Source organism: Leptopilina heterotoma, unplaced genomic scaffold (genome assembly GCF_015476425.1).
Source record: "Leptopilina heterotoma isolate Lh14 unplaced genomic scaffold, ASM1547642v1 Lhet_201, whole genome shotgun sequence".
Lineage (NCBI taxonomy): Eukaryota > Metazoa > Arthropoda > Insecta > Hymenoptera > Figitidae > Leptopilina > Leptopilina heterotoma.
Genome location: NW_025110916.1, coordinates 1,234,528 through 1,258,189, shown reverse-complemented (window position 1 = coordinate 1,258,189; position 23,662 = coordinate 1,234,528). Strand labels below are relative to the sequence as shown.

General features: G+C 28.5%; 2 protein-coding genes and 1 long non-coding RNA gene across 8 annotated transcripts in view; 1 reads left to right on the top strand and 2 right to left on the bottom strand.

The window, feature by feature from the left end:
- The window catches only part of LOC122501114 (LARGE xylosyl- and glucuronyltransferase 2-like), a 302,535-nt gene extending 291,330 nt beyond the window's left edge, over positions 1 to 11,205 (top strand). For all 5 annotated transcript variants that reach the window (XR_006301545.1, XM_043610387.1, XM_043610388.1 and 2 more), the window contains one exon: positions 8,551 to 11,205. Coding sequence is in view for 4 of the 5 variants with exons in the window: in XM_043610387.1 (XP_043466322.1) it covers positions 8,551 to 8,647 (97 nt within the window). In the remaining variant the exon portion in view is untranslated. The remainder of the gene's footprint in view (positions 1 to 8,550) is intronic.
- A 2,501-nt stretch (positions 11,206 to 13,706) lies between these two features.
- Positions 13,707 to 23,662, bottom strand: part of LOC122501110 (cytoplasmic FMR1-interacting protein) — an 85,336-nt gene continuing 75,380 nt past the window's right edge. For both annotated transcript variants that reach the window (XM_043610382.1, XM_043610383.1), the window contains exons 14-20: positions 22,141 to 22,546; positions 21,522 to 21,721; positions 17,815 to 18,344; positions 15,999 to 16,093; positions 15,672 to 15,910; positions 14,120 to 14,267; positions 13,707 to 14,040 (exon numbers count right to left, since the gene is read on the bottom strand). In XM_043610382.1, the coding sequence (XP_043466317.1) occupies positions 13,831 to 14,040; positions 14,120 to 14,267; positions 15,672 to 15,910; positions 15,999 to 16,093; positions 17,815 to 18,344; positions 21,522 to 21,721; positions 22,141 to 22,546 (1,828 nt within the window). In that variant the 3' untranslated portion in view covers positions 13,707 to 13,830. The remainder of the gene's footprint in view (positions 14,041 to 14,119; positions 14,268 to 15,671; positions 15,911 to 15,998; positions 16,094 to 17,814; positions 18,345 to 21,521; positions 21,722 to 22,140; positions 22,547 to 23,662) is intronic.
- LOC122501113 lies at positions 14,733 to 15,545 on the bottom strand. Its single transcript, XR_006301543.1, has 2 exons — positions 15,193 to 15,545; positions 14,733 to 14,848 (listed from the first exon to the last, which is right to left on the bottom strand). It is a non-coding gene; the product is annotated as an uncharacterized LOC122501113 (long non-coding RNA).

Here is a 23,662-nt window from a genome sequence, read left to right as displayed (position 1 = left end):
CCAATGCGGTGCCAGTTTTAAGCTTTAAAAAAACGAAAATACGTGACAGGAGGAAATAATTAGTGTCAGTGGAGAAATATGCGAGTTAAAGGAATGAGAAAATAATAATAGTGAGTGTAAAAATGAAATTTTAAGAAAAAAAGGTAAGTTGAACTGTCAAATATGGGCCCAATGCGGCATAGGCTGATTTCAATGCGCCACAGCAAAAGCAACTTTGACTGGTTTGAATGGCGTGAAATAGGTAAACAAACATTTTCTAACACATTTGTCTCCGTACACAGACACTTTTCACTAAATCTGCCAACGTACAATTGGTAAGCATCTTCTAAATTACAATAATCGAAAATACTGTTTAGATTCATGCAGAAACGTGGTTATAAAATAAAAAATTGGAAAGTAATGTAATGCAAATCATATCTCAGCTGGGCCACTGTGTTCGCTCGATTCCCTCTGCTTGCTTCTGCCCTCTACTGGCGACTTGCACTATGTACCGATTGTGTACCGCATTGAAAGCAGCCTACGCCGCATTGGACTCATATTTGACAGTTCAACTTACCTTTTTTTCTTAAAGTTTCATTTTTACACTCACTATTATTATTTTCTCATTCCTTTAACTCGCATATTTCTCCACTGACACTAATTATTTCCTCCTGTCACGTATTTTCGTTTTTTTAAAGCTTAAAACTTGCACCGCATTGGGACCCCTTGATTTCCGTATTCACCACGACACCCAATGCGGTATTTCGCAAATACCGCATTGGCAGGTTGGCACTTGCAATACGGAATCCCGTACCTCCCAATACTTTTTTTTTTACAGGGTAAGAAACATAAATAAAGGGATTCTTATTTATGAGAAATGTACATAATATAAACATGTCAAATTTAAAAAAAAAGATTTTGATAAATTTTTTATTTTTTCAATTTTGATATATTCATTAAAATAATTTTTTAAAATGATTGAAAATTAAAATTGCTAAATATTTTCTTTTAAGGTACAATTTATTAATTGTGTTTGCATACGATCGGACAAGACTTAAAAATTGTTAATTTAGTGCTAGTTTCTTACAAAAAATTTTGAAAAAAAATTAACCAATACACACATTGTTAAAAATGAAATTTTATTTTAAAAATTTTTAAATCTTATCATAAATTATTTACAAATATTTTTATTGCAAATTACGCCCCACATAGCACAATAATTTTCTGCAAATTTGCGGCAAGTTTTTAAAGCCAGATTTGAAAACTTGCCTGGCAAATTTGCAGCAAACTTGCGGTAAATACCAAAATGTCCGTTTGGTGGCAAGTTTGCAGAGCAAATTTGCAGAAAACTTGCGTGGCAAACTTGCAGATAATTTTGTAGTAAACTTAAAAAAAATTTGTAGCAAACTTTCAAAAAACCTAAAAATTTCAAAAAAAATCTTTTTGTATTCAAAATGTAAGTATTTTGATAAACGTTGCATTCCCTGACAGGGAAGGTGACATAAATGTAGTGCGCAGCTTTAGATGTCATAGAAAACTACTGCGCATGCATTTAACATTTACTTTGCCATGCAAATTTTCTGCAAATTTGCTCTGCAAACTTGCCACCAAACGGACATTTTGGTATTTACCGCAAATTTGCCAGGCAAGTTTTCGAATTTGGCTTTGAAAACTTGCCGCAAATTTGCAGAAAATGATTGTGCTATGTGGGGCGTGAAAAAAAATCTTTTCATTATAAAAACTTCCAATTTAATCAATTTTTGACCGAGTTATAAGCATTTAAAAAAAATTTACGTAAAAAACTTCATTTTTCAAAAATCTGTATCTCTTGAACCGCTTTATGAAAAAATTTGAAAAAAATCAAGGTAGCTCATTTCAAAGAGTACTAAAAGAAAAAAAAAGTTTAAAAAAAATTTGAGATGCAAAAGCAAAATAATTTCCGATTTGGCCTGGAATGTCCCACATACAACTCAAGATTCAGCTAAAATAAAAAGATCAAGAATATATTTCTACCCAAAACATAAATTTAGAAAAAATACCAGGAATAGATTTTACGCAAGTACATGTATATAATTATGTGGACGTCCACATGAAACGGGCCCATATTGTCGCTTCTTGTTTTGGGGATAATCTCAATTAAGTAATTTTGGAGCAAAATCTTAATTTTTTTTTATTTTTTATTATCAATCTACGTGTTTTGACAAGTCAAATCATGCGGTTTTCATTAGTTTATAGATTATTTAACTATTTGATTTTATTTGTTCTTTAGAAGAAGGAAAATGTCCCATTTTGTCTGTCATTTGCAAAATTAAACAGTATTTTAAAAATGGAGGTGTGGAAAAATTTAAAACCTCTTGATTTTTCATCTTTAAGGTGTCCTGGACTGTAAACAATTCTTATCTGAATAACTTCCCAGAAAAACCAGAGATATTGATATTAGAGTCTTTTTTTTGTAATTGTCAAAATGAAAATTTGGATCTTGCGTCAATTTTTTCATAATAGAGACTGTCAAAAAATTTTGAATAAGTTTAATATCTATTCTTTTTCTTTAAATGACACAATAAAATTGTGCCTAATCATTAATCTTGTGAAAAATGGTTTTTTAATAGAAAAAACTGTCCTTTTTAGAAAAGGGCCCATATTGTCGATTTTTCGTATTTTCAAAATTAAGAGAGGGGGATGGTTTTAAAAATTTAAAACCTACTGGTTTTTTATCTTCAAGGAGTCCTGAACTGAAAACAATTCTTATCTGAATAACTTCCAAGAAGAACTAGAGATACAACAATATTAGTTAGTATCGCAATCTTCAATTCCGTTTTTCTCGAAATGAGGTTTTTAGCGTTCTAAACTTTGAAATTCAGTAACTCAGCGAATTTTTAACAAAAAGTTCTAAGACCACTCAAAATTTTCCAAATTCTTCCAGAAAATCGTCCATATAGATAACTCCAATAGTGCCATAATTGGCCGTTTTCATGTCGACGTTTACAGATAATTATCATTATTCCATAAACCTAAAAAACGAAGTATCACTGACAATATAGATTAACTTCATTAACTAGCTCATATACACAAATTTGAATAATATATTATATATTCAGACATACCGTAAGTGAGGCTAAATTCGCTCAATTTTTCAATTCTTTTTTAAATAACTTCGGGAAACGATGAAAATAAACATTGGCACTGAAAATATATAATCTTTAACCCTTTATCTTTCCTATTACTGCATAAAGAAATTGAAATATGTTGCAGAAAATTATTTATAAGCCGTTTTTTGTGAGCGAATTTACCTTTAAATGATGGGTAAATTCGCTCACCATTATTATTCTGGCAAAATATATTATAATCTGCAAAAATGAAACTAAATATTCTTTAGAATCAATAAAGAAAAAAATTAAGAACAATATTCAAAGTTATTGGAATAAATATTTAATATTGTTTTATCAATAAGTAATTAGATTCAATCATTCAATCAAACGTACTCATAACCATAAAAAAACAAGGTTAAGTTTGACAGTTTAGTGCTTAAACCGTTTTAAATCGTTTAATTTTCAGTTATAAGAGTACTATTATTTCAAAAAATCGAATTATAAATTAAAGTAATTAACATACTTAAAATATCCAGGCCCAAACATCTTTTTTGTAGACTTATTTCCTGAGCGAATTTACACAACAAATTTGAATTTTTTTTTTTTAATTGATTTTTTGCAGAATCTGTTTATTGCTTTAATTTTTGTGCTTTATGAATATCATGTTGGAGATACAGGAAATGTAATGTTCAGAAGTATTCAACTTAAAAATTTTGAAGTAAAGCTTTATTTCCTACTTTTTCATACTACTTGTTCAATATGAAAATTATTCACTTGTGTTTTAAATATAATTTCTACTGAAAGTTACCAATGAATTTGCTGCAAATAAATTTTAAATTAAAGTTTACCATTTATATTAACCAAAACAATTGTAAATCTTAAATATTTCTGTCTAAAAAGTATGTTAATCGAATTTTAAAAAATAGACATCGGTTGAGCGAATTTACCCTACATGAGCGAATTTAGCCTCACTTACGGTACATCCTTCAGACTGAGAAAAGACTTTTTATTTGAATGAATCTTAGTATAGAAACAGAAGGAAACTCATGCAATAGTAATGATAGTTCATTTTTTGCACTTTTTTGGAAAAAAAATTTTTAAATTGTTATAAGCAATTCAATTGTCGATTCTAATTTTAACAGCGATGTATTTTAACATAATATGAACTGATTTTTATAAACACGGCTCCCCTAGGACAAATTTTCTATACTTTATACATGGCTGACAAAAAATTTAAAATAGCATTAAATAGTAAATTTTGAAAAAAATTCATAATTTTTTTTTTTACAAAAAAGTGTCTAAGGGAAAATTTGTTTATTTTTGTACAAAATTTAAGAAAAAAATTAGAAAAAAATATTTGTTTAAAAATTGTAAAAAATACAAAATTTTGAAAATTTAAAAGTTTTGTATTTTTGGACGAAATGAGCTGCCTAACGAACTCAGGCTTCATTTCATCGGGGGTGAATTTCGTTTCATCAGGGGGTCATGAAAAATGAAGATTTATCAAAATTAGAAATTTCTCAACATCGCACAAATCCAAGACTTTCTCATTTTTTATGAGAATGTAAAAATACAAAAAATGTAATTTTCCAAAATTTTGTATTAATTACAAATTAATAAATTGTACCTTAAAAGAAAATATTTAGCAATTTTAGTTTTCAATCATTTTAAAAAATTATTTTAATAAATATATCAAAATTGAAAAAATAAAAAATTTATCAAAATCTTTTTTTTTAAATTTGACATGTTTATATTATGTACATTTCTCATAAATAAGAATCCCTTTATTTATGTTTCTTATATTTAACTTTCATTATTACAAAATATCGTTTAAATTACTTGACAAATTGAATTACTAATTCCTAGTTTTTTTATGCTGTTAGTCTTTTACGTAGGCAACCTTCACAACATTTCTGGACACTTTCTTCCACAAGTCACATTCAGCTCTCAATTTTTATGGTGGAAATAAGATTGTGGCTTATAAAAACATCATATCGAAACAAAATAAATTTTAATTAGGTAATTCTTTATTTATTTTCGGTTTACGGTAAACAGCTCTTTTTTTGAGAAAGTGTCAAATTATTTTTTAAAAATTGACAAAGTAAAAAGTTTCATAAAAATCAGTCGAAAGTGTTGGATATAATTTAAAAAGAAAGAATAAGAGCAGATACTTATAGAGAAAAGGGCTCTTTATTAAACTTCTATATATGAAATAAGGTTTTAAGTAAAAATCTGCCTGTTATTACAAACAGGATTATACGATGTTTCTACGAGCGTCAATATTATTTCCGCTATACAAATAATTGACAGCTTTGATGTCGGAAATAAACTTATATTACCTGGTCGCCTATAGAAAGGGATTTTAAAATAGTAGAATAAGTAATTATTGTTTTATAATAGAAAATTTAGTAGCTCCAAATTTCTTTTAATATCTCATATAATTGAGGAATAAAAAAACATAATTAAATTAATTATTTGGATACAAAGGAATAAAATAAAAATTTTTATAGACAAGAAAACATGATTAAAGATAATTTAACAAATATATAAGGTAAAAATTAATACTTTTTTTATGATTTTGTAATTAATAAATAATTTTTAATTTTATATAATTTTCCAATTACTAATAAACTAATTTGCCTAAATAATACAAAAATATTCAATAAATTTTAGAAATAATTTAATTTTTTCAAAATTCTGTGTATTTGTCATTTTTAATATTTTTATTAATTATACAATTTAATAAATTGTACCTCTAGAGGTACTAATTAGCAATTTTAATTTTTAATCATTTTAAAGAATTATTTTAATGAATAACAAAATTAAAAAATTTTTTTTTCATATTTTTCGTTTTAATTTAACATATTTTATATATTATGTATATTTTTATAAACAAAAATCCCTTTATTTACATTCTTTATATTAGTTTTTATCATTGCAAAATATTATTTTTATAATTTTCAACAAACTAAAAGTTACTGCCCTGTTTTATCATACTGTTATGCCTTTACGTAGGCAACCCGCTTTACTCCACCTTTCTGTTGTGCGGCCATTCTTTCCCCAAATCAAGTCACCTACATCTGTAAATTGTCATTGTAATAATCATATTGTAACTCATAGAAACATCGTATCGAGACAAAGTAAATTTTTACTAATTCTTTATTTAATTTTATACTAAGGTAAAGGCCCACTTTTTTGATTAAGTGCTTAGTTTTTTTTAAAAAGTGATCAAAGTGGAAAAATGCAGGAAAGTGGGTTGGCAACACTGACAGTTCTCGACCTCCAACGCCGTTAAATTTTAATCACTTATTATTTTTAACGGTTTTAACCATGGACGTAAGAAATATAGGGACATGGCATATAGATGCGGGGGGATACTTTGCAGTCCGTAAGGGGAGGCGTTGGCAAATTCCTAATTGGTTAAGAAAATGTACGTGTTATATGGCAATTGGCGCCTGCGCATTAAGTCTACCAATAGGGAATCGACCAACGTAGCGCTTTCCCTTCCGATCTGCCAACGTACCCCCCTCGCCCATATTATTTGACTTTGATGCCTGTCCCTATATTTTTTATGTCCATGGTTTTAACATCATTTTCTAAATCAACAGTTTAGTATATACATTAAATTTTTAAGAATATTTTTGGAATCTCTGATGTTCATAATAACACAGGTTTACAAATTAAAAACTTTTTTTTGCCAATCGAACAAATCAATTTTTTTCGAATAGTAGGTGTTTTTTGAGTAAGAAAATCATAGTTTTAATTTTTTTCCCTCGTGCAGTTTTTCTGTAGCTTCAAATTTTCCATTTTCGAGGTGCGAAGCCACTTAAACTTACCTGTAGGAAAATTAGCTTGTCAAAATATAATAAATGAGATATCATTGGAAAGGTTATTAAATTACCTTTCGATCCATAGGTCACAGAATAAAATTCAACAAAAATTGAGAGAGTTACAGTCGATTAAAGATGAAATTTCATGACAATTTTGATGATTTTTAGACATTTGAGTAACTTCTACTATTTTTTTCTACATCAAACAGGAAAGAATGTTTAGGTTTTAATTTTTTTATTGATAGACTATATCATTACACATATTTTGAGCCCTTGTGGACCCCGATTGGATTAAAAATGACAATTCTACACTAAATGTAGTGAACGAAACTATATTCTTCATTTTTAGTATTCCTTAAACATTTGCAGCCAAAATTGAAGTAATAAAATTTAGTTAAGCTCTAAAGTTACTAAAATCACTAATAAAGGATTTCTGAAATCGTAGATTTCGAATCCAATGTTAGTTTTCTAAATTTAAAAATGGCGGATCCAATATGGCGGACAAGTTTTTAAAAATCGATTACATTCGTCTTAAATTCGTTACTCGGGGGTTTTCGGGGTCGCTGATTACGAATCTGATGTCAGATTTCGAAAATTGAAAAGGATGGATTCATAATGGTGAACGAGTTTTTTAAAATCCATCAAATTCGCACCTATTGGATCCGCCATTTTTAATTTTTGAAATCTGACATCAGATTCGTAATCAGCGACCCCGAAAACCCCCGAGTAACGAATTTAAGACGAATGTAATCGATTTTTAAAAACTTGTCCGCCATATTGGATCCGCCATTTTCAAATTTAGAAAACTTACATTGGATTCGAAATCTACGATTTCAGAAATCCTTTATTAGTGATTTTAGTAACTTTAGAGCTTAACTAAATTTTATTACTTCAATTTTTGCTGCAAATGTTTAAGGGATACTAAAAATGAAGAATGTAGTTTTGTTCACTAAATTTAGTGTAGAATTGTCATTTTTAATCCAATCGAGGTCCACAAGGGCTCAAAATTTGTGTAATGATATAGTCTATCAATAAAAAAATTAAAACCTAAACATTCTTTCCTGTTTGATGTAGAAAAAAATAGTAGAAGGTACTCAAATGTCTAAAAATCATCAAAATTGTCATGAAATTTCATCTTTAATCGACTGTAACTCTCTCAATTTTTGTTGAATTTCATTCTGTGACCTGTGGATCGAAAGGTAATTTAATAACCTTTCCAATGATACCTCATTTATTATGTTTTGACAAGCTAATTTTCCTACAGGTAAGTTTAAGTGGCGTTGCACCTCGAAAATGCAAAATTTAAAGCTACAGAAAAACTGCACGAGGGAAAAAAATTAAAACTATGATTTTCTTACTAAAAAAATACTTACTATTCGAAAAAAAATTGTTTTGTTCGATTGACAATTTCACTGTAAACCAGTGTAACTAATCATGTTAACATTTCGAAGTTTTAACCAATGTACAGACAGACGTCTGATTTTATTAATAAGGATATACAAATACAATATAATCATAATACAAACGAAATACAAAAATTTTTGTCAAGTAAAACTTTATTATCTTCGTAAAAACCGTTGCTAAATTTGCATTTACTTTAATAGTGTCCAAGTACCGGTGCTTTTACTTTAGTAATGTCTTTATTATTTCAGATGTTTGAAGGAACTAAAAGACAGATTTGTTACTGAACTTATAGAAAAGTATGGATCAAACGCTACATATAATTTAAAAATGTTAATCAAATTATGAAGACTAAGTCGTGGCCTAAAGTAACATAATTTTTTTTAATTTGGATTAAAAAATAAAAGGAGCAATAAATTATAATTTTGCCTCTGTAAAAATTTTTGTTTAAAAATCTGACTACAATTGAAAGGAACTTGTGGAATCTGGCACTGATTTTTAAAGAAGAAGAGATATCTATTTGCAAAACTACACTGGGGTCAAAAAGTTTCAGTACATTTGTACTGATTACTTTTAAATGCTCGCTTCACTTCAAATTCAAATATTTCTGTAAAAATAGATGTAAGAGCTATCAAAGTAGGATCATTTTAAAGTTCAATAAATTTAGAGTCAAATAGGCTAAGATATAACCAATTTAATAGTGTAAATATTGAAAATATAATTCTTTAAAGTTAGAGATTTCTCGTGAAAAATGCGATTTTGAAATCTAGAATTCAAGCGCACGCCAATTAAAGAAATTTTTTTTTTAAGATTTGATAGTTGCACAATATCAAGTACAAATTCCATTCTTTAATTCTTGACCAAAATAATTCACATATATTAAGTATTTTCTTCAAATTCTATAAAAATAACTTCCCTTGCTCTCGAAATTTTTCAAAGAATATTAATTGCAAATTCGTCGTTTTCGTTCACTTGTTTTTTCAATTAACCACACTTTTGAAAAATATGCACCTTTTTTTTATTGAAAAATAAAAAAATGGACACCTAGAATGAAAATAAGGAATAATGATAGAGTTAAAATTTGTAAAATTATAAGAAGAGGGATAAATTTCATGTAAATAACTTAAATTTCCTAAGATGAAGAGGTTCTATATTTTTCAAAATCCCTGTAAAAAAAAAGAATAGACCTTTTCATTTCAATTCGGAAGTCGCGAATGCGTCTGCGCAGCAACCATGACAGTTCACCAATTTTAAAAGTTTCGGCCCTGTTCTATTAACATGTGTTAAAACTTTACTTTTGCTCATGTTTTTTTAGAGAAAAGAAAATGTGTCCGGTGCAAAATTGGTATCAAATTTAAACATAAAAACACGCAGTTAAATTTGCAATTAAAAATATCACTGCAAGTGCAGAAAACAGTCAACTAAAAGAAGAAAAAAGAGTTGGTTCCAGAGTGAGGTTATGTTTACTATATATTGACATATTGTTATTCGCTGATGAAATGTGAAAACACAATAGTTACCTCTTTCACTTTTATTTATTGTTTTTATTAACGTTGCATGTAGAAATGCAAAAAAACTAAAATAAATTATTGATATTTAAAAAATAACTTATTGATAAAATAATTAATATATGCTCCGTCATTAATTTTTTCATTAAATTTATTCCAGTATTTGTTATAATTATTATACTCCATTTTTATGCAACATATAATAATTTAGAACACTTTTTATAATTTTTTTCATATCTGAATAATGCAATAGCTGTAAACAGGGCCGAAACTTGAAACGGAATTTCAATTCCATATAACGCATGCGCAAAGAAAATAATTGAAATGAAAAGGTCTATTGGGTGGTCCGGGATTTCGAATTGGGATGTCGTTTCTTGAATTCGAGAAAACGACTTTTTCGAATTGGACTGATTTCTGAATTCAGAAATGTATGGTTCCGCGATCAACCCAATTCGACAGATATTTTAAAGATGAAAATAAAGAGTTTAACACTTCACTGGACATTGAACAGTAGTTAATTGAGACGGTGCACGTTATTCACGTAGGTGAATACATTTCTTTAAGCAATAATGTTAATTTTCAATAAAATAGAGAGAATTAAAAATTTGATGTGGTCTTTGTTTACAATAGAAAAAGTTTTCTACTTTTAGGGTTATTAAAACAGCTTACTTATCGACAGCTGAGAAGTATTACGATAACAAATCAAATGATGATTTCTATACGAAAGTATCATTTACTTCGGTAATTGAATATTAATAAATTAATTTTAAATTTTTGTTTTTTAAATGTATTTAAAAGTCAACAAGTTTGCTATGGAAGTTTTAAATAAGTCTATTTTACTTTACGAGGAATTTTTCTTTCAACATTTTTAGTTTTGTTTCTGAATAAATAATGAAAAGAAATTTACTTCCGTGAAGGTTTGTTGTTCTAGGACATTTCGATTTCAACTTTGGTGCTCATTTTAGTCTCCATAATTTTTTTTAAATTTGATTAACAAAACCTTATTTTTTCAAAAGAATTTGCTTTACTGTACAGCTTGATTTGATTTTTTTATGTTAATCAAGAAATGTAAAATTAAATATAAATTTCTCTTTAGTTCAAATGGAGCAAATTACAATAATTGTATCATAAAAATAAATGAGGCTAAAGCAGAATTATTTTTCTTTACTCTTTATTTCTCTTGTGAATATTTACATTTAGGAATCATCTATATTAAGTATATTTAAGAGAGCATCATTGTTGTCATCGAAATGTATTAAAATAAAATATTTTTTTCATACTGAATAAAATTTATTTTTATAAAACTTCAGTGTCACAGGAACCAGAAGGAGAAAATTTATGAATTAACATTTTATGCAGAAATTTTTTTTAAATTTATATATAAACGTTATTTTAATTGTTTAACAAGATTTTAAATAAACGAAATATTTTAACATTATTTACTTATACTTAATTTAATCCTAATTTATAAAATTGAAGAATAAATAATTTAAAAACGGTTTAATTATGAAAATCAAGAAAAGAAATTATTTTTTTGTTGATTCAAATAAATTGTTTTAAAATTATTATTTTTATAACAAACATATAATTATATTTTGAAAAAAATATTAATTACAGTAATTATTGTAAATTTTTTTTAAATATTCTTAATAAAAAATTTTTAATCCGTTTAAAAATTTAAAATTAATTTATTAATATTCAATTACCGAAGTAAATGATACTTTCGTATAGAAATCATCATTTGATTTGTTATCGTAATACTTCTCAGCTGTCGATAAGTAAGCTGTTTTAATAACCCTAAAAGTAGAAAACTTTTTCTATTGTAAACAAAGACCACATCAAATTTTTAATTCTCTCTATTTTATTGAAAATTAACATTATTGCTTAAAGAAATGTATTCACCTACGTGAATAACGTGCACCGTCTCAATTAACTACTGTTCAATGTCCAGTGAAGTGTTAAACTCTTTATTTTCATCTTTAAAATATCTGTCGAATTGGGTTGATCGCGGAACCATACATTTCTGAATTCAGAAATCAGTCCAATTCGAAAAAGTCGTTTTCTTGAATTCAAGAAACGACATCCCAATTCGAAATCCCGGACCACCCAATTCTTTTTTTTTTTACAGTGAACAAGTGAATGAAAACGACGAATTTGCAATTTATATTCTTCGAAAAATTTAGAGCAAGAGATATTATTTTTATAGAATTTGAAGAAAATACTTAATATATGTAAATGATTTTGGTCTAGAATTAAAGAATGAAATTTGTACTTTTTATTGTGCAATTATCAAAACTTAAAAAAAATTTTTCTTCAATTGGCGTTCGCTTGAATTTCAGATTTCAAAATTGCAATTTTCACAAAAAATCTCTAACTTTAAAGACTTATATTTTTAATATTTACACTATTAAATTGGTTATATCTTAGCCTATTTGACTCTAAAATTGAACTTTAAAATGATCCTACTTTGATAGCTCTTACATCCATTTTTACAGAAATATTTGAAGTTTAAGTGAAGCGAGCACTTAACAGTAATCAGTACAAATGTACTGAAACTTTTTGACCCCAGTGTACATATATCTTCAGAAAAACCTTCTTTTACTTAGTTCTGAAGAACTGTAACTGTTTTATTACGCGGAGAAACTTTTACTTGTAATATTCAATATGTTTGGTTATCTTTACTCTAAAAGATGTTTTGAATGTACAAAAATTATAGTATCTGCATTATAAATAATTTTATTTTTCTGTATAAAAGAATAGAATGTCTTTTAAAGAGTTGAAAGGTTGAAAATATTGAAGAAGAGTGTAAGTGTGAGTGTCCTAAAATAAAAAAATACCGATTGCAAGAAGGGAATAAGAAATTTTATAAAAATGTAAAAGAAATGAAATCTGATTTTCCTTTTTATTTTTTTTAAATGAAAATTATGTAATCCAATTTTAACCGTCTACCTACGCTAACTTGACCCCACTCTAGCGCTTTTGAATGTATTTTTTTAAACAAATAAGCATATCTTCAAAACGGCGTGCTTGTTTAAAAATCTGAGTGGTGACGTTGTAGAGGATCATTTTTTGATGAAAATAAGCCATATTACACTAAAATCGAACTATTTTTAAAAAATTCTATAGGAGCGATATGACAAAAAATATGGATTGTATGTATAAATTGTATAAACAAATAAATTTCTTAATAAAATAATAAGATTTGAAAGTAATTCTGTAGTAGTGGTAATTGTTACAAAAATTTTCAAAAAATATTATTATTATTAGACTTCTTATTTCAACTTGATTCCTTAATTTTTCAACATAATTATGAAAAGAGAAACACAGGAAAAAAAATCTGACTCCGTTTACACCTTAAATTCAGCCCATGTATTTCACATAAGTCTGTCCTTGTTTAACTGGGCTGACTCCGTTTACACCTTAAATTCAGCCTCAAAAATAGGCTAAAAGTAAGACTTTTTTTAGTGTGAAATAACAATCTACTTCTAAAATCGAAATGCCTTTTAGATAAATACAATAAAATGTATTTTAAATTTAAGTTAAAAATTTTTATGGTATAATATAACCTTAAACTCAATAATTAATTTAGTTGACATAAAATTCAATGTTTTTTATTAATTACCAAGGAAGACTTGATGTTTTTTGTATAATGTAGTGGTGTATTTTATTTTATGTGAAAAGTTATTCAATTTATTTTTGCTATTTTTTAATTTAAATTAAAGTTATACAAATATATCAGTACGCCAACATCCGTATGTCATATTTTCTTTTGAAACTAAATTAAAAAAATAAAAATAAACATATATTTCTATGTAAATATATGTTTTTACATCCATTTTTTAATCAGAAGTTATTTTATTTTTTGCGTAGGACCTAAGCAATTTATTTTAATTAAATAATTGAAAGAGGAATTTATATATTTATTAAAGTACTACATTTTTGAGACAAGATAACTTTTTTATAAAAGTATTAAATTGATTAAACGACAACTAAAATAAATGCTTAATGTTACTTTTTGGCATATTAAGAATGATTAATGTGTCGCAAATATTCAGGAGCGTGATAATGTTGGGCGTGGGCAAGTGATGGATGAATTGGCGGAGGAAAACAGCGAACATGTTCAACGCTTGTCGCGTCACTATCCCCACTTTTCAGGTACTTGTTTAATACAGCAAATATCTGGGAATTTAAAACTTGGAATCTTCTGATTCGGTCCACCATTCTCTTCAAGTGCTATTAGAAAATATTTAATTAGATTAACAAAATTTTAGTTAAAATTAAAAAATTGATTTCTTGAGTTTATTTTACTTACAATTCCCTTTACATTTTCGTCCTTTCCATCAACTCGTTGAACTCGAAGAATATGGTAGCAAAAATCAAGAGCCTCAAACCTTCGTTGCTGTCCAAGAAGAACAATCATCACACATCCTGCCCAATGCAAACCTTCTCCAAATAATTGTCTGTAACAAAAAGTGATGATTTATGTTAAATTTAATTTAATTTAATTAAATATAATTTTTTTAATTAACCTACGAGTTATTTCGAGAGGATATTTACTTGTGTATTAGCGTGTACGCTCCTCACGTAATAGTCATGTAATAGTCACGTAATAGAGTGTAATAGAGCATTATTACGTGAGTGTAATACCGCATAATATAGAGGTCAGGGATGGGTACGTATTATACATGATGTATTATACCTGGTTTTCTACACGTATAATACGTGGTATTATACATCTTTAGTTTTCTACGTATGTCATGTATTTTACATACATTGCGTGACGCGCGGGATTTTTAAATTTTAGACAAGAAACATGTGATTTTAATAGTATATTAAATAAATTTTAAACATAATTTCAATTTAAAAATTTATTAATTAACATTGAAAAGTTTTTTTAAAATTTATGTTTTAAAGAAATAGCACACAAACAAAGTTCTAACTGTTCGTGGTCAGGTCAGGTTGTCTGCTGCCGCCAGACCCATTTATAGGTTATACATCTCCATGTGCCAGGCCATGTGTCAGTGATTGTTGTACAATATTGCTTTTTTTAAAATAAAAAAAAATTAACAAAAGAGGTGGAAGGCCGAAACACAATTCCTGGGAGGAATTGTGTTTTATTCCCAAAAATAATAAAGGGAAAAATGTTGCCCTGCCTGTGTCCTATTTGCAACAAAACATTGCAAAATACAGCTATAATAATAATTTAGTACTTTTGTATGAAAAAGTTTATTTGAAACCCGTTTATTTTCAAATAAATAATAAATTAACGTGTCTTTTTAAAATTGTTCTATATAAATATATAATACAAGTTATGAAAAAATGTGTGTAAAAAACCATATGAAAAATCAATAAATATATATTATACGCATTTTTTTGTAAACTTACCTTATATGTAACCTTTTTTGGTTTTTTCTTGGTATTTTTAGCAACAATTTAGTAATGAAAACCAGGAAACAAATAAAAAATAATCAAACATATGATTTTTATTATTATTGTGAGGTTTGTACGCATGCGCAGAACTGGACATGTATAATACCAGGTTTTCTACAATTTTCTACGTATTATACGTCATTTATGTATTATACGTAGAAAACTCCGAAAAAAACACTTTTACCCATCCCTGATAGAGGTAATATTCTGTAATAATCAATAATACCCTGTAATAGTTCTGTAATACCCTGTAATACTGGATAATACGCGTAATAGCAGGAAAATTTAGTGTATTAGAGTGTACACCATTTTAATCAGTAATTACCCCCTCGAGTTATTTGATTCAAACGCTTATGTGATCTGTCACAATGCAACATTTTTTAAGAGTAAAAATTTTATCAAATAATATACGATATCAAAATATGCCTACTTACTCAACAGTGAATTCTGTTTCTCCCACAGGAATACAATAAACGAATTGAAGGGCACTCCAGAGTCTGTGAAACTCAGTGCATTCGTCAATATTCATAACCCCATTTGCAGGAGGTGGTCCAACCCAAATTGGATCATCCAAAAAACTTCTAAGTCTACTTAGGACAACTTCAAAGATCGAAAGACCACAGCAAAGCCTCTCTCGCGTTAATAAATCTCCTTCCCTTGCTATCATGGCTTGCTAGAATAATTAGTTATTTCTCTTTTTATAAATATTACAAAAATTTAATAGAAATTGTGATAAATCATTAAATATTAAAATCATGTACTTTAGCAGTTCCAAGTTTATCGACGTTTAGAACAATTTGAAGTGCAGCATACTTTGATTCCAGTCTTTTCTGTTTCGCCTCCGGTTTTTCTCCTTCTATTGAAGAAAAAACAAAAGCACAACATATAAATATTTTGAATATAATTTTTTATAGAGGTAGGAATGTGGCGCTTCTAATATTTAAATTAACCCCTTTGATGTGACTAATCTCTACAAGGTCAATACCATGTTGTGTTAGGGAATTAAAAAAAAAATAACTAGCTGATACGATATTACTGAAAAATGCTTACTTAGGTGTTTTTGTGGTCTCTGAATCTGTAGTCAAAATTGAATAATTCAGAACAGCGGTTTTAAAGTGTCAACTAAAAGTAATTTAAATAATAATCTTCCTGAAAATGTTTAGTCTGTAATTTTAGGGGTATAATTGCTTTTTTAAAAACCATTGCTTTTACAAATTCATGGCTCTTCGAAAAGAGGAGGGGGGTTATGAAATTGTGACAGTTTGTTACAAGGGGGAGGGGGGATGTTTCTAAAACCGTGACATTACAAACTTAATTTAAAAGTAATTTCTTTACCTCAAATAATAAAATTTTTTCATTACTGGAAGTTTAAATATTTTAAGTACGCACGCCTTTTTAGCTTCGGCACTAAACCACCAAAGTTATACAGTGATGGTATTCGAATGACTGTCTTCTTCTTTTTTTTATTATTTTTGTAAAATGTATTTTTCGATTTTTTGTTGGTTTATCTTATGTAGATCTATGATTTTCCATTAAAATCTTTAACCACCCTTATGATGGCTCTCGATCAGAGGCCGAAACGTCGGTGAATTAAAAAATAAATTGAACCAGTTTTGGTAAATGAAAAGGATGTAAAAGGAGTCACTCCAAATACAATACTTTCCACTCACGGATCCTGAAGGCTCAAAAAAACTTGCACGACAAGCTTGCTGCAAGATTATGTGCTACTTAGGTAGCATGCTTTTATCTTACTTTTTATTTGAAGATATAAAAAAATATCTATTTTTACTACGGTCGGAAATTGTCGATCCGTTTGACGGGAGTGGATAAGAAATCACAGCTTTATTTAAACAACGATATCTTGGATAAAAAATGAAGATATAAACTTAAATTTTACGGATTTGGAAAGCTTATGAAATTGTGCACCATATGGACTTTGGTCAATGTTTTTTAACATTATAAAGTTGTAGCATTATTTGATAATTTATAGAACAGATTTTTCTAAATTATCAATTATAAATTATGCTCGTTTCGTTTTCCCAAGAGACTGTATTGTATAGGATACTCCTAAACTCCATAATTGTAATTTGGAAAAAAGAGTGTCTAAGGGGCTCCAAGTAAGCACCCACTTTAGGAGACGCTTATTCAGTCCTAGGGAAATGAACTGACTGAGAAACGCGGCGATCGACGACTCATACACTGAAAAACTGTTGGTAGAGCTGTTCGCCCAATGCGGTGAACTGCTGCGTTAAAAAGAAACGCACAGCTCACTTTATTTTTGGGCGAGTTACTCTCCTTTTTGGGCGAGCAACTCTCCTTTTTGATAGAGCTGCTGACCTTTTTGTCAAGCAGCCGCTCGCCAACGCCATTGGTAGTCAAGTTTAGGAGAGCAACTCGCCTAATTTTGATAGAGCTGTGAGTTTAAAGTTAAGTAGCGCTGCACAACAGTCAATAGCGGAACTGCTCTACCAACAGTTTTTCAGTGTACGCGGAAATTTTTTGTCATATCTCGGAAACCGATTAATATTCTTTAAATGTCAACTAATAAAAAACATTAATTTCTTTTGTAGTTCTTACCTTTACAATAAGGCCTTGGTAGAATATTTTGAAATGGAGCAGCATGTAACAAGTCACAAACTTCTTCTTGTGATAAAGCCTGTTCCATTAAAAGGCAAAATAAAATGGTGTTTCCAAATTCCCTAAAATTGTGAAAAAGCTCTGTTTTAGCGTCTGGATATTGAACAATGTCATTCAATTGAGCGTGATAATAGCCTAAAACTCCAGGAGATCCATAATCGTATCTTGGTAGCTTGCAAACCTTCGGCATCGCTTCCATAAGTGTTTTAGTAAATTGAAGAAGACTTCCTTGAATTAACGATTTAACGATTTTTAACAACTCTTCCATAACCACGGCAATTCCTTGATATCCAAGAAGCTTACACATGGTTCGAAAATGATATGGACCAACAAAACCAGAATATTGTCCATATTGGGTTGTGTAAGCAAGGTTTAATTGTTTACTTCCCCACAAGTAATGATGAGACATTTGTGGAGGTTTGTCTCTATGAACTGGTTGGACAAACTGAATTCCATGACATTTTACGAATCTGAAAATTTATAATTTTTTATCAATGTACTAATGGAAATTTTTTTTCTAAATTCCTACTACGCTGAGTCTAAAAAAGTAGTGATGTCATGGGGGACATGTATGTTGCAGGGATGGCTTCATATATATGTCGTAGCCACATTGTGAAAAACCGCACTTCATGAAATGCCTAGACGTTTCATGAAGTGCAGGCACATTGTGAAAAAAATATTTACTTCACCATGTGTCCAATATTTTTGGACATTTCATGAAGTGCAACAGCCAATTATGCATTTTGTGAAACTAAATAAAATTTCACAATACGTCCAAATATAAAATGCATTTCATGAAATGCCCAAGTCGTTGAATGCCGATAATGAAGAAATTGTATTAACTTTCTTAGTATTATTTCTACGGTATGTATAATCTCAAATTAAAATCTGATTCCCCACCTTAACCGATTAATTAGTCATTCATTTACAAATCAATGTCATTATCTGTCTATTAATGTAGTGTTGTTAGTACATTTGAAAAAGAAAGACTGATTATCTAATATAAATTTTTTTTAATTTATTTCAATTTTCTTAATTATAACAAATTAAATTTCTTTTATTTATATTTAAATTATGGTTTTACAGATTACTTACAGTTTATTCTTTGTCGACACTATTTCACTACCACGCGCGTCACAGATTCGTTTTCCATTTTTTAAAAAATATAAATTAGATAATCAGTCTTTCTTTTTCAAATGTACTAACAACACTACATTAATAGACAGATAATGACATTGATTTGTAAATGAATGACTAATTAATCGGTTAAGGTGGGGAATCAGATTTTAATTTGAGATTATACTTACCGTAGAAATAATACTAAGAAAGTTCATACAATTTCTTCATTATCGGCATTCAATGACTTGGGCATTTCATGAAATGCATTTTATATTTGGACATATTGTGAAATTTTATTTAGTTTCACAAAATGCATAATTGGCTGTTGCACTTCATGAAATGTCCAAAAATATTGGACACATGGTGAAGTAAATATTTTTTTCACAATGTGCCTGCACTTCATGAAACGTCTAGGCATTTCATGAAGTGCGGTTTTTCACAATGTGGCTACGACATATATATGTCGTAGGCAACTAGAAGAATCCGGCATTAAGCTTAATTCCTAGGCAATAAGCTTACTGCCGGCAATTAGACGAATACACGACAAAATCGTTCAGATTTGTCTATTTGCCTAGGCAGTAAGCTTAATGCCCGATGAAGATTCGGCAATTAGACGAATCACATTAGAATCCATTTGCAGTGCACAAACGTCCTATAAAAAATTAATTAAAAACAATAATAATGATAATAATATAATGATAATAATATTCCTTGACTCATATAAATAATTATCGACTAAAATAAATATTGCTTGAGTCAAATAAACTTTCTTAACTGAAATAAATCATTCTGGACAGAATTAAATATTTCTTGGGTAAAAAAAATATTTCTTGAGTCTAATAAACATTTCTTGGATCAATTAAATAATTCTGGACAGAATTAAATATTTTTTGAGTAAAAAAAATATTTCCTGAGTCAAATAAATAATTTATATTTTCCTAAGAAATATTTTTTTTCATCCAAGAATTATTTCTTTTTGAGTCAAAAAATATTTATTAGACTCAAGAAATATTTCTCAATGATAACAAATATTTATAAGAGTCAAGAAGCATTTATTTGAGTTGCCTAGGCCTTGAGTTGCCTAGGCAAATAGACAAATCTGAACGATTTCGTCGTGTATTCGTCTAATTGCCGGCAGTAAGCTTATTGCCTAGGAATTAAGCTTAATGCCGGATTCTTCTAGTTGCCTACGACATATATACTTCTAAAAAAGTATATTGTATATGAAACCACTCCTAATGTCCGCACAAAAAGTCTTTGCCCCTCAGAATTTGTTAACTTTGCAAGCTTATAATTCTTTTTAAAAAATTGTTTTAATTTTGGAATAAACAGTTAATAAAGCGTAGTTTATCTGTGCAAATAAATATATGCTATTCCTAAATGGAAAACATTTTTTTCCTAATTTGTAATCAAATATGTATAAAAATGGCCCTTAAAAATGATACTTTATAAAATGTATGTACTTTCACTAGTCCCTGTGATGTTATTAACAATGGAAAAAATTTACAAAACGTATAGCAGATTTGTTAATAATTAACCTTTATATAGAAGTTTAAAAAATCCTAAAATTATGTTAATTATCGTTGTAATGAGCATTTTTATGCTAATGTGCTATCTGGCTTTAAAATGAAGATACAGCTTTGCGACAAATTGTAAAATATCCAGTACAACATTCAAAAATATTTAAGCTAAGAAGTTGTTAATTAATAATTTTAATTTTTAAGAAAAAAGGCATTTTTTGGATTGAATATTGAATTGAAAAAAAAATTTCAGAAAAAATTTAGTGCCACTTGCTGCTCGGAAACATGGCTCACCAGTAAACTATACCTGGGCTTTGGGAGTCAGGGATGTATAATGGAATATTGCAGTAGGTGAAGCCCCTTTAACATAAAAATATTTACGACTATTCTCATTTTCCATGACACATCCCTGAGTTTAAAAACCTACAAAGGTTTGGTCTTGAAATTGACCGTAAGAAACTCTCCGGTCGGCAAGTTGCACTTGTCTATGCGACCCTTTTTTTCTACGTTTTTTATGCTAAATGTGAAATCGACACCTCATTAAAAATTGAAAATTTTCTAAAAGGATAAAGAGCACAATTTAAATTGCATTCAGATACAAGTCTTCAAATTTTGTTTAATTTTCCAAAATATACATTTATTAACAAATCTGCTATACGTTTTGTAAATTTTTTCCATTGTTAATAACATCACAGGGACTAGTAAAAGTACATACAGTTTATAAAGTATCATTTTTAAGGGACATTTTTATACATATTTGATTACAAATTAAAAACAAAATTTTTTCCATTTATGAATAGCATATATTTATTTGCACAGATAAACTACGCTTTATTAACTGTTTATTCCAAAATTAAAAAAAAATTTTAAAAGAGTTATAAGCTTGCAAAGTTAACAAATTCTGAGGGGCAAAGACTTTTTGTGCGGACATTAGTATGTAGACAATAAACCACGACGTTTAACATTTTATTTTATAAAATTCGATGACTTTCATGTATCATTCTTTACCTGTTTGTCGCTGCATTGTAGCAATAATTAGGAAGAAAGTCATAATTAAGTTCCCAAAAGACATGAAGAGTTATTCTTCCATAAGGAGCAAGGACATTGTGATTTGCTTCACGAAACATTGCATCATATTCGTCTAAAGCTAACCATTTACTCAACAATTTATGAGTCAGGCGATTTACTTGCAGAAGGCCGTCGAGTTCCTATAAACATTTGAGTCATTAAAATATATTATTAAAGTAAAAGCGAATATTATTTATTTAAAATGAAAAAATACATTATATGTGACGCGATCTGAAGAAAGGGACCTTAGAAGCAAATCATTTTAAGGTTGGGTTAGAGTTACTTTTTTCTTGTTTGAAAGTTTCTTTTTACTTATTTCGAATTAAAATCAGTGTTTATTAAATATTTTAGTTTTAATGAAGACTTAAACTTCAATGATTTATATTGACAGTTGATCCTTTTTTTGTATTTTCAATTAAAAAATTGCAAACATAACCTATAATTTCTTGCTTCTAAGGTCCCTTTCTTCAGATCGCGTCACATATGTTTTAAGCTTTTTATAACGATAACCAAATTGATTTATTAGCTAAATAACGATAAAATTACTTTTTTCACTTACGACAACTCCAGTAATATCTCCAGATTCGAATTTGCTAATTGCGAGATCTAAAGATTTTTGCATATCAGCATTAATTCTTTGTGTAATTAGTTTATTTAAATCAATACTTCTTCCCAATAATTGCACATGTCTTTGTTTCAATAAAGTTTCGTATCTATTCGCTCTCGGATAAGGTAATAAATAAGCTCCTAATGTTATGCACTCGACCCTGAATCTCTTATCCAAAAGAATACTAGCAGCTAATTGTTTATAATGTGCAAATATCTGTTCGCTTAATTTATAAACAAACTGATCAAAACACAAGTTTACCTCAGCCTCAACTTCATCATAAAGAAATTGTTTTCTAAAAATCGTCAACGCGTAAAGAGCGCTGTCGTTGTACAGATCCAAAGGATATAAAACATATCTGAAATAAATCCATGATTCTTAATATTTCATTCTAAAATTAGGAGAAGATGTGGTACTTGAAACATTAAATGCAGATAGATTTTAATTGTTTATAGATTCATGTTCATACAGGAACCTGAAGCATATAATCGAATTGCTTTCCCGTAGAGAGAGCATTGTGATTCTTAAAAAAATTAACTTTTTTAAAATACATTAAACAACAGACGAGGGGTAAATATGTAAAAATTGCTATCGAGTATATTTGATTCAAATTAATTCTTTGACATTTAAATAATTCTGATGGCCCTTTCATGATTTTTAAAAATTCTTGACAGCCTGATTGTATTGATTAATTGGAAAGTTAAAAGATTTATGAGTTTTACCTCAAAGTAGTTTTTAATCATTTTAGTTTCTTTTTTAAAATCACATTTTTCGAAGCTATGCACAACTGCTCGACCACTTCCATTAAACATTTATACATATATCTTCTCATTAACGTGTATTTGAAAAATTTTCATTCATTTTTAAAGTTTATTTTTTATCCTAAACTCAACTCTTTTCTTTAAAGTGCTCCCACTTTCCAGAAAAGATTTCAAGAAACCTTGGTTTATATGTGACGGTCCACGACAAAACGTGGCTTAGCTCCCAAAAAATTAATATCGAGTTTTAATAGTACTCTATAGATTTTGAGTTCCTCTTTCACGTACAAAAGTCTAAAATACGTTTTACTTGTAGATTTTTTTGTTATTAATGTTCAAATACGAGCATAATTTGAACCAATCAGGAATGCTCAAATTCTAATACGTTTCTCGTAGAATTTCTATTTGGGAGCTAAGGCACGTTTTCTCGTGGACTGTCACATATGTTAAATTAAAACTCTACTCTGTAGGGTGCCAATTCTTGATATTTAGGTGCAAATAATTTTTATTTCTTTGATATTTTGAGACGCATGCATTTCCCCTAAACGCTAAGTCGTCGAATGTTCAAATAGTCCAATACCAAGTAGTCGAATGGATAAAAGGTCGAATGCTAAAAACATCGAATCGTCAATTCGTCGAATGCTCAAAACATCGCACTTTTATGCCCTTAAATTTCAAACCAGTTGTTAAGTTAGTAAGTTAAGTTTTTTTATTTT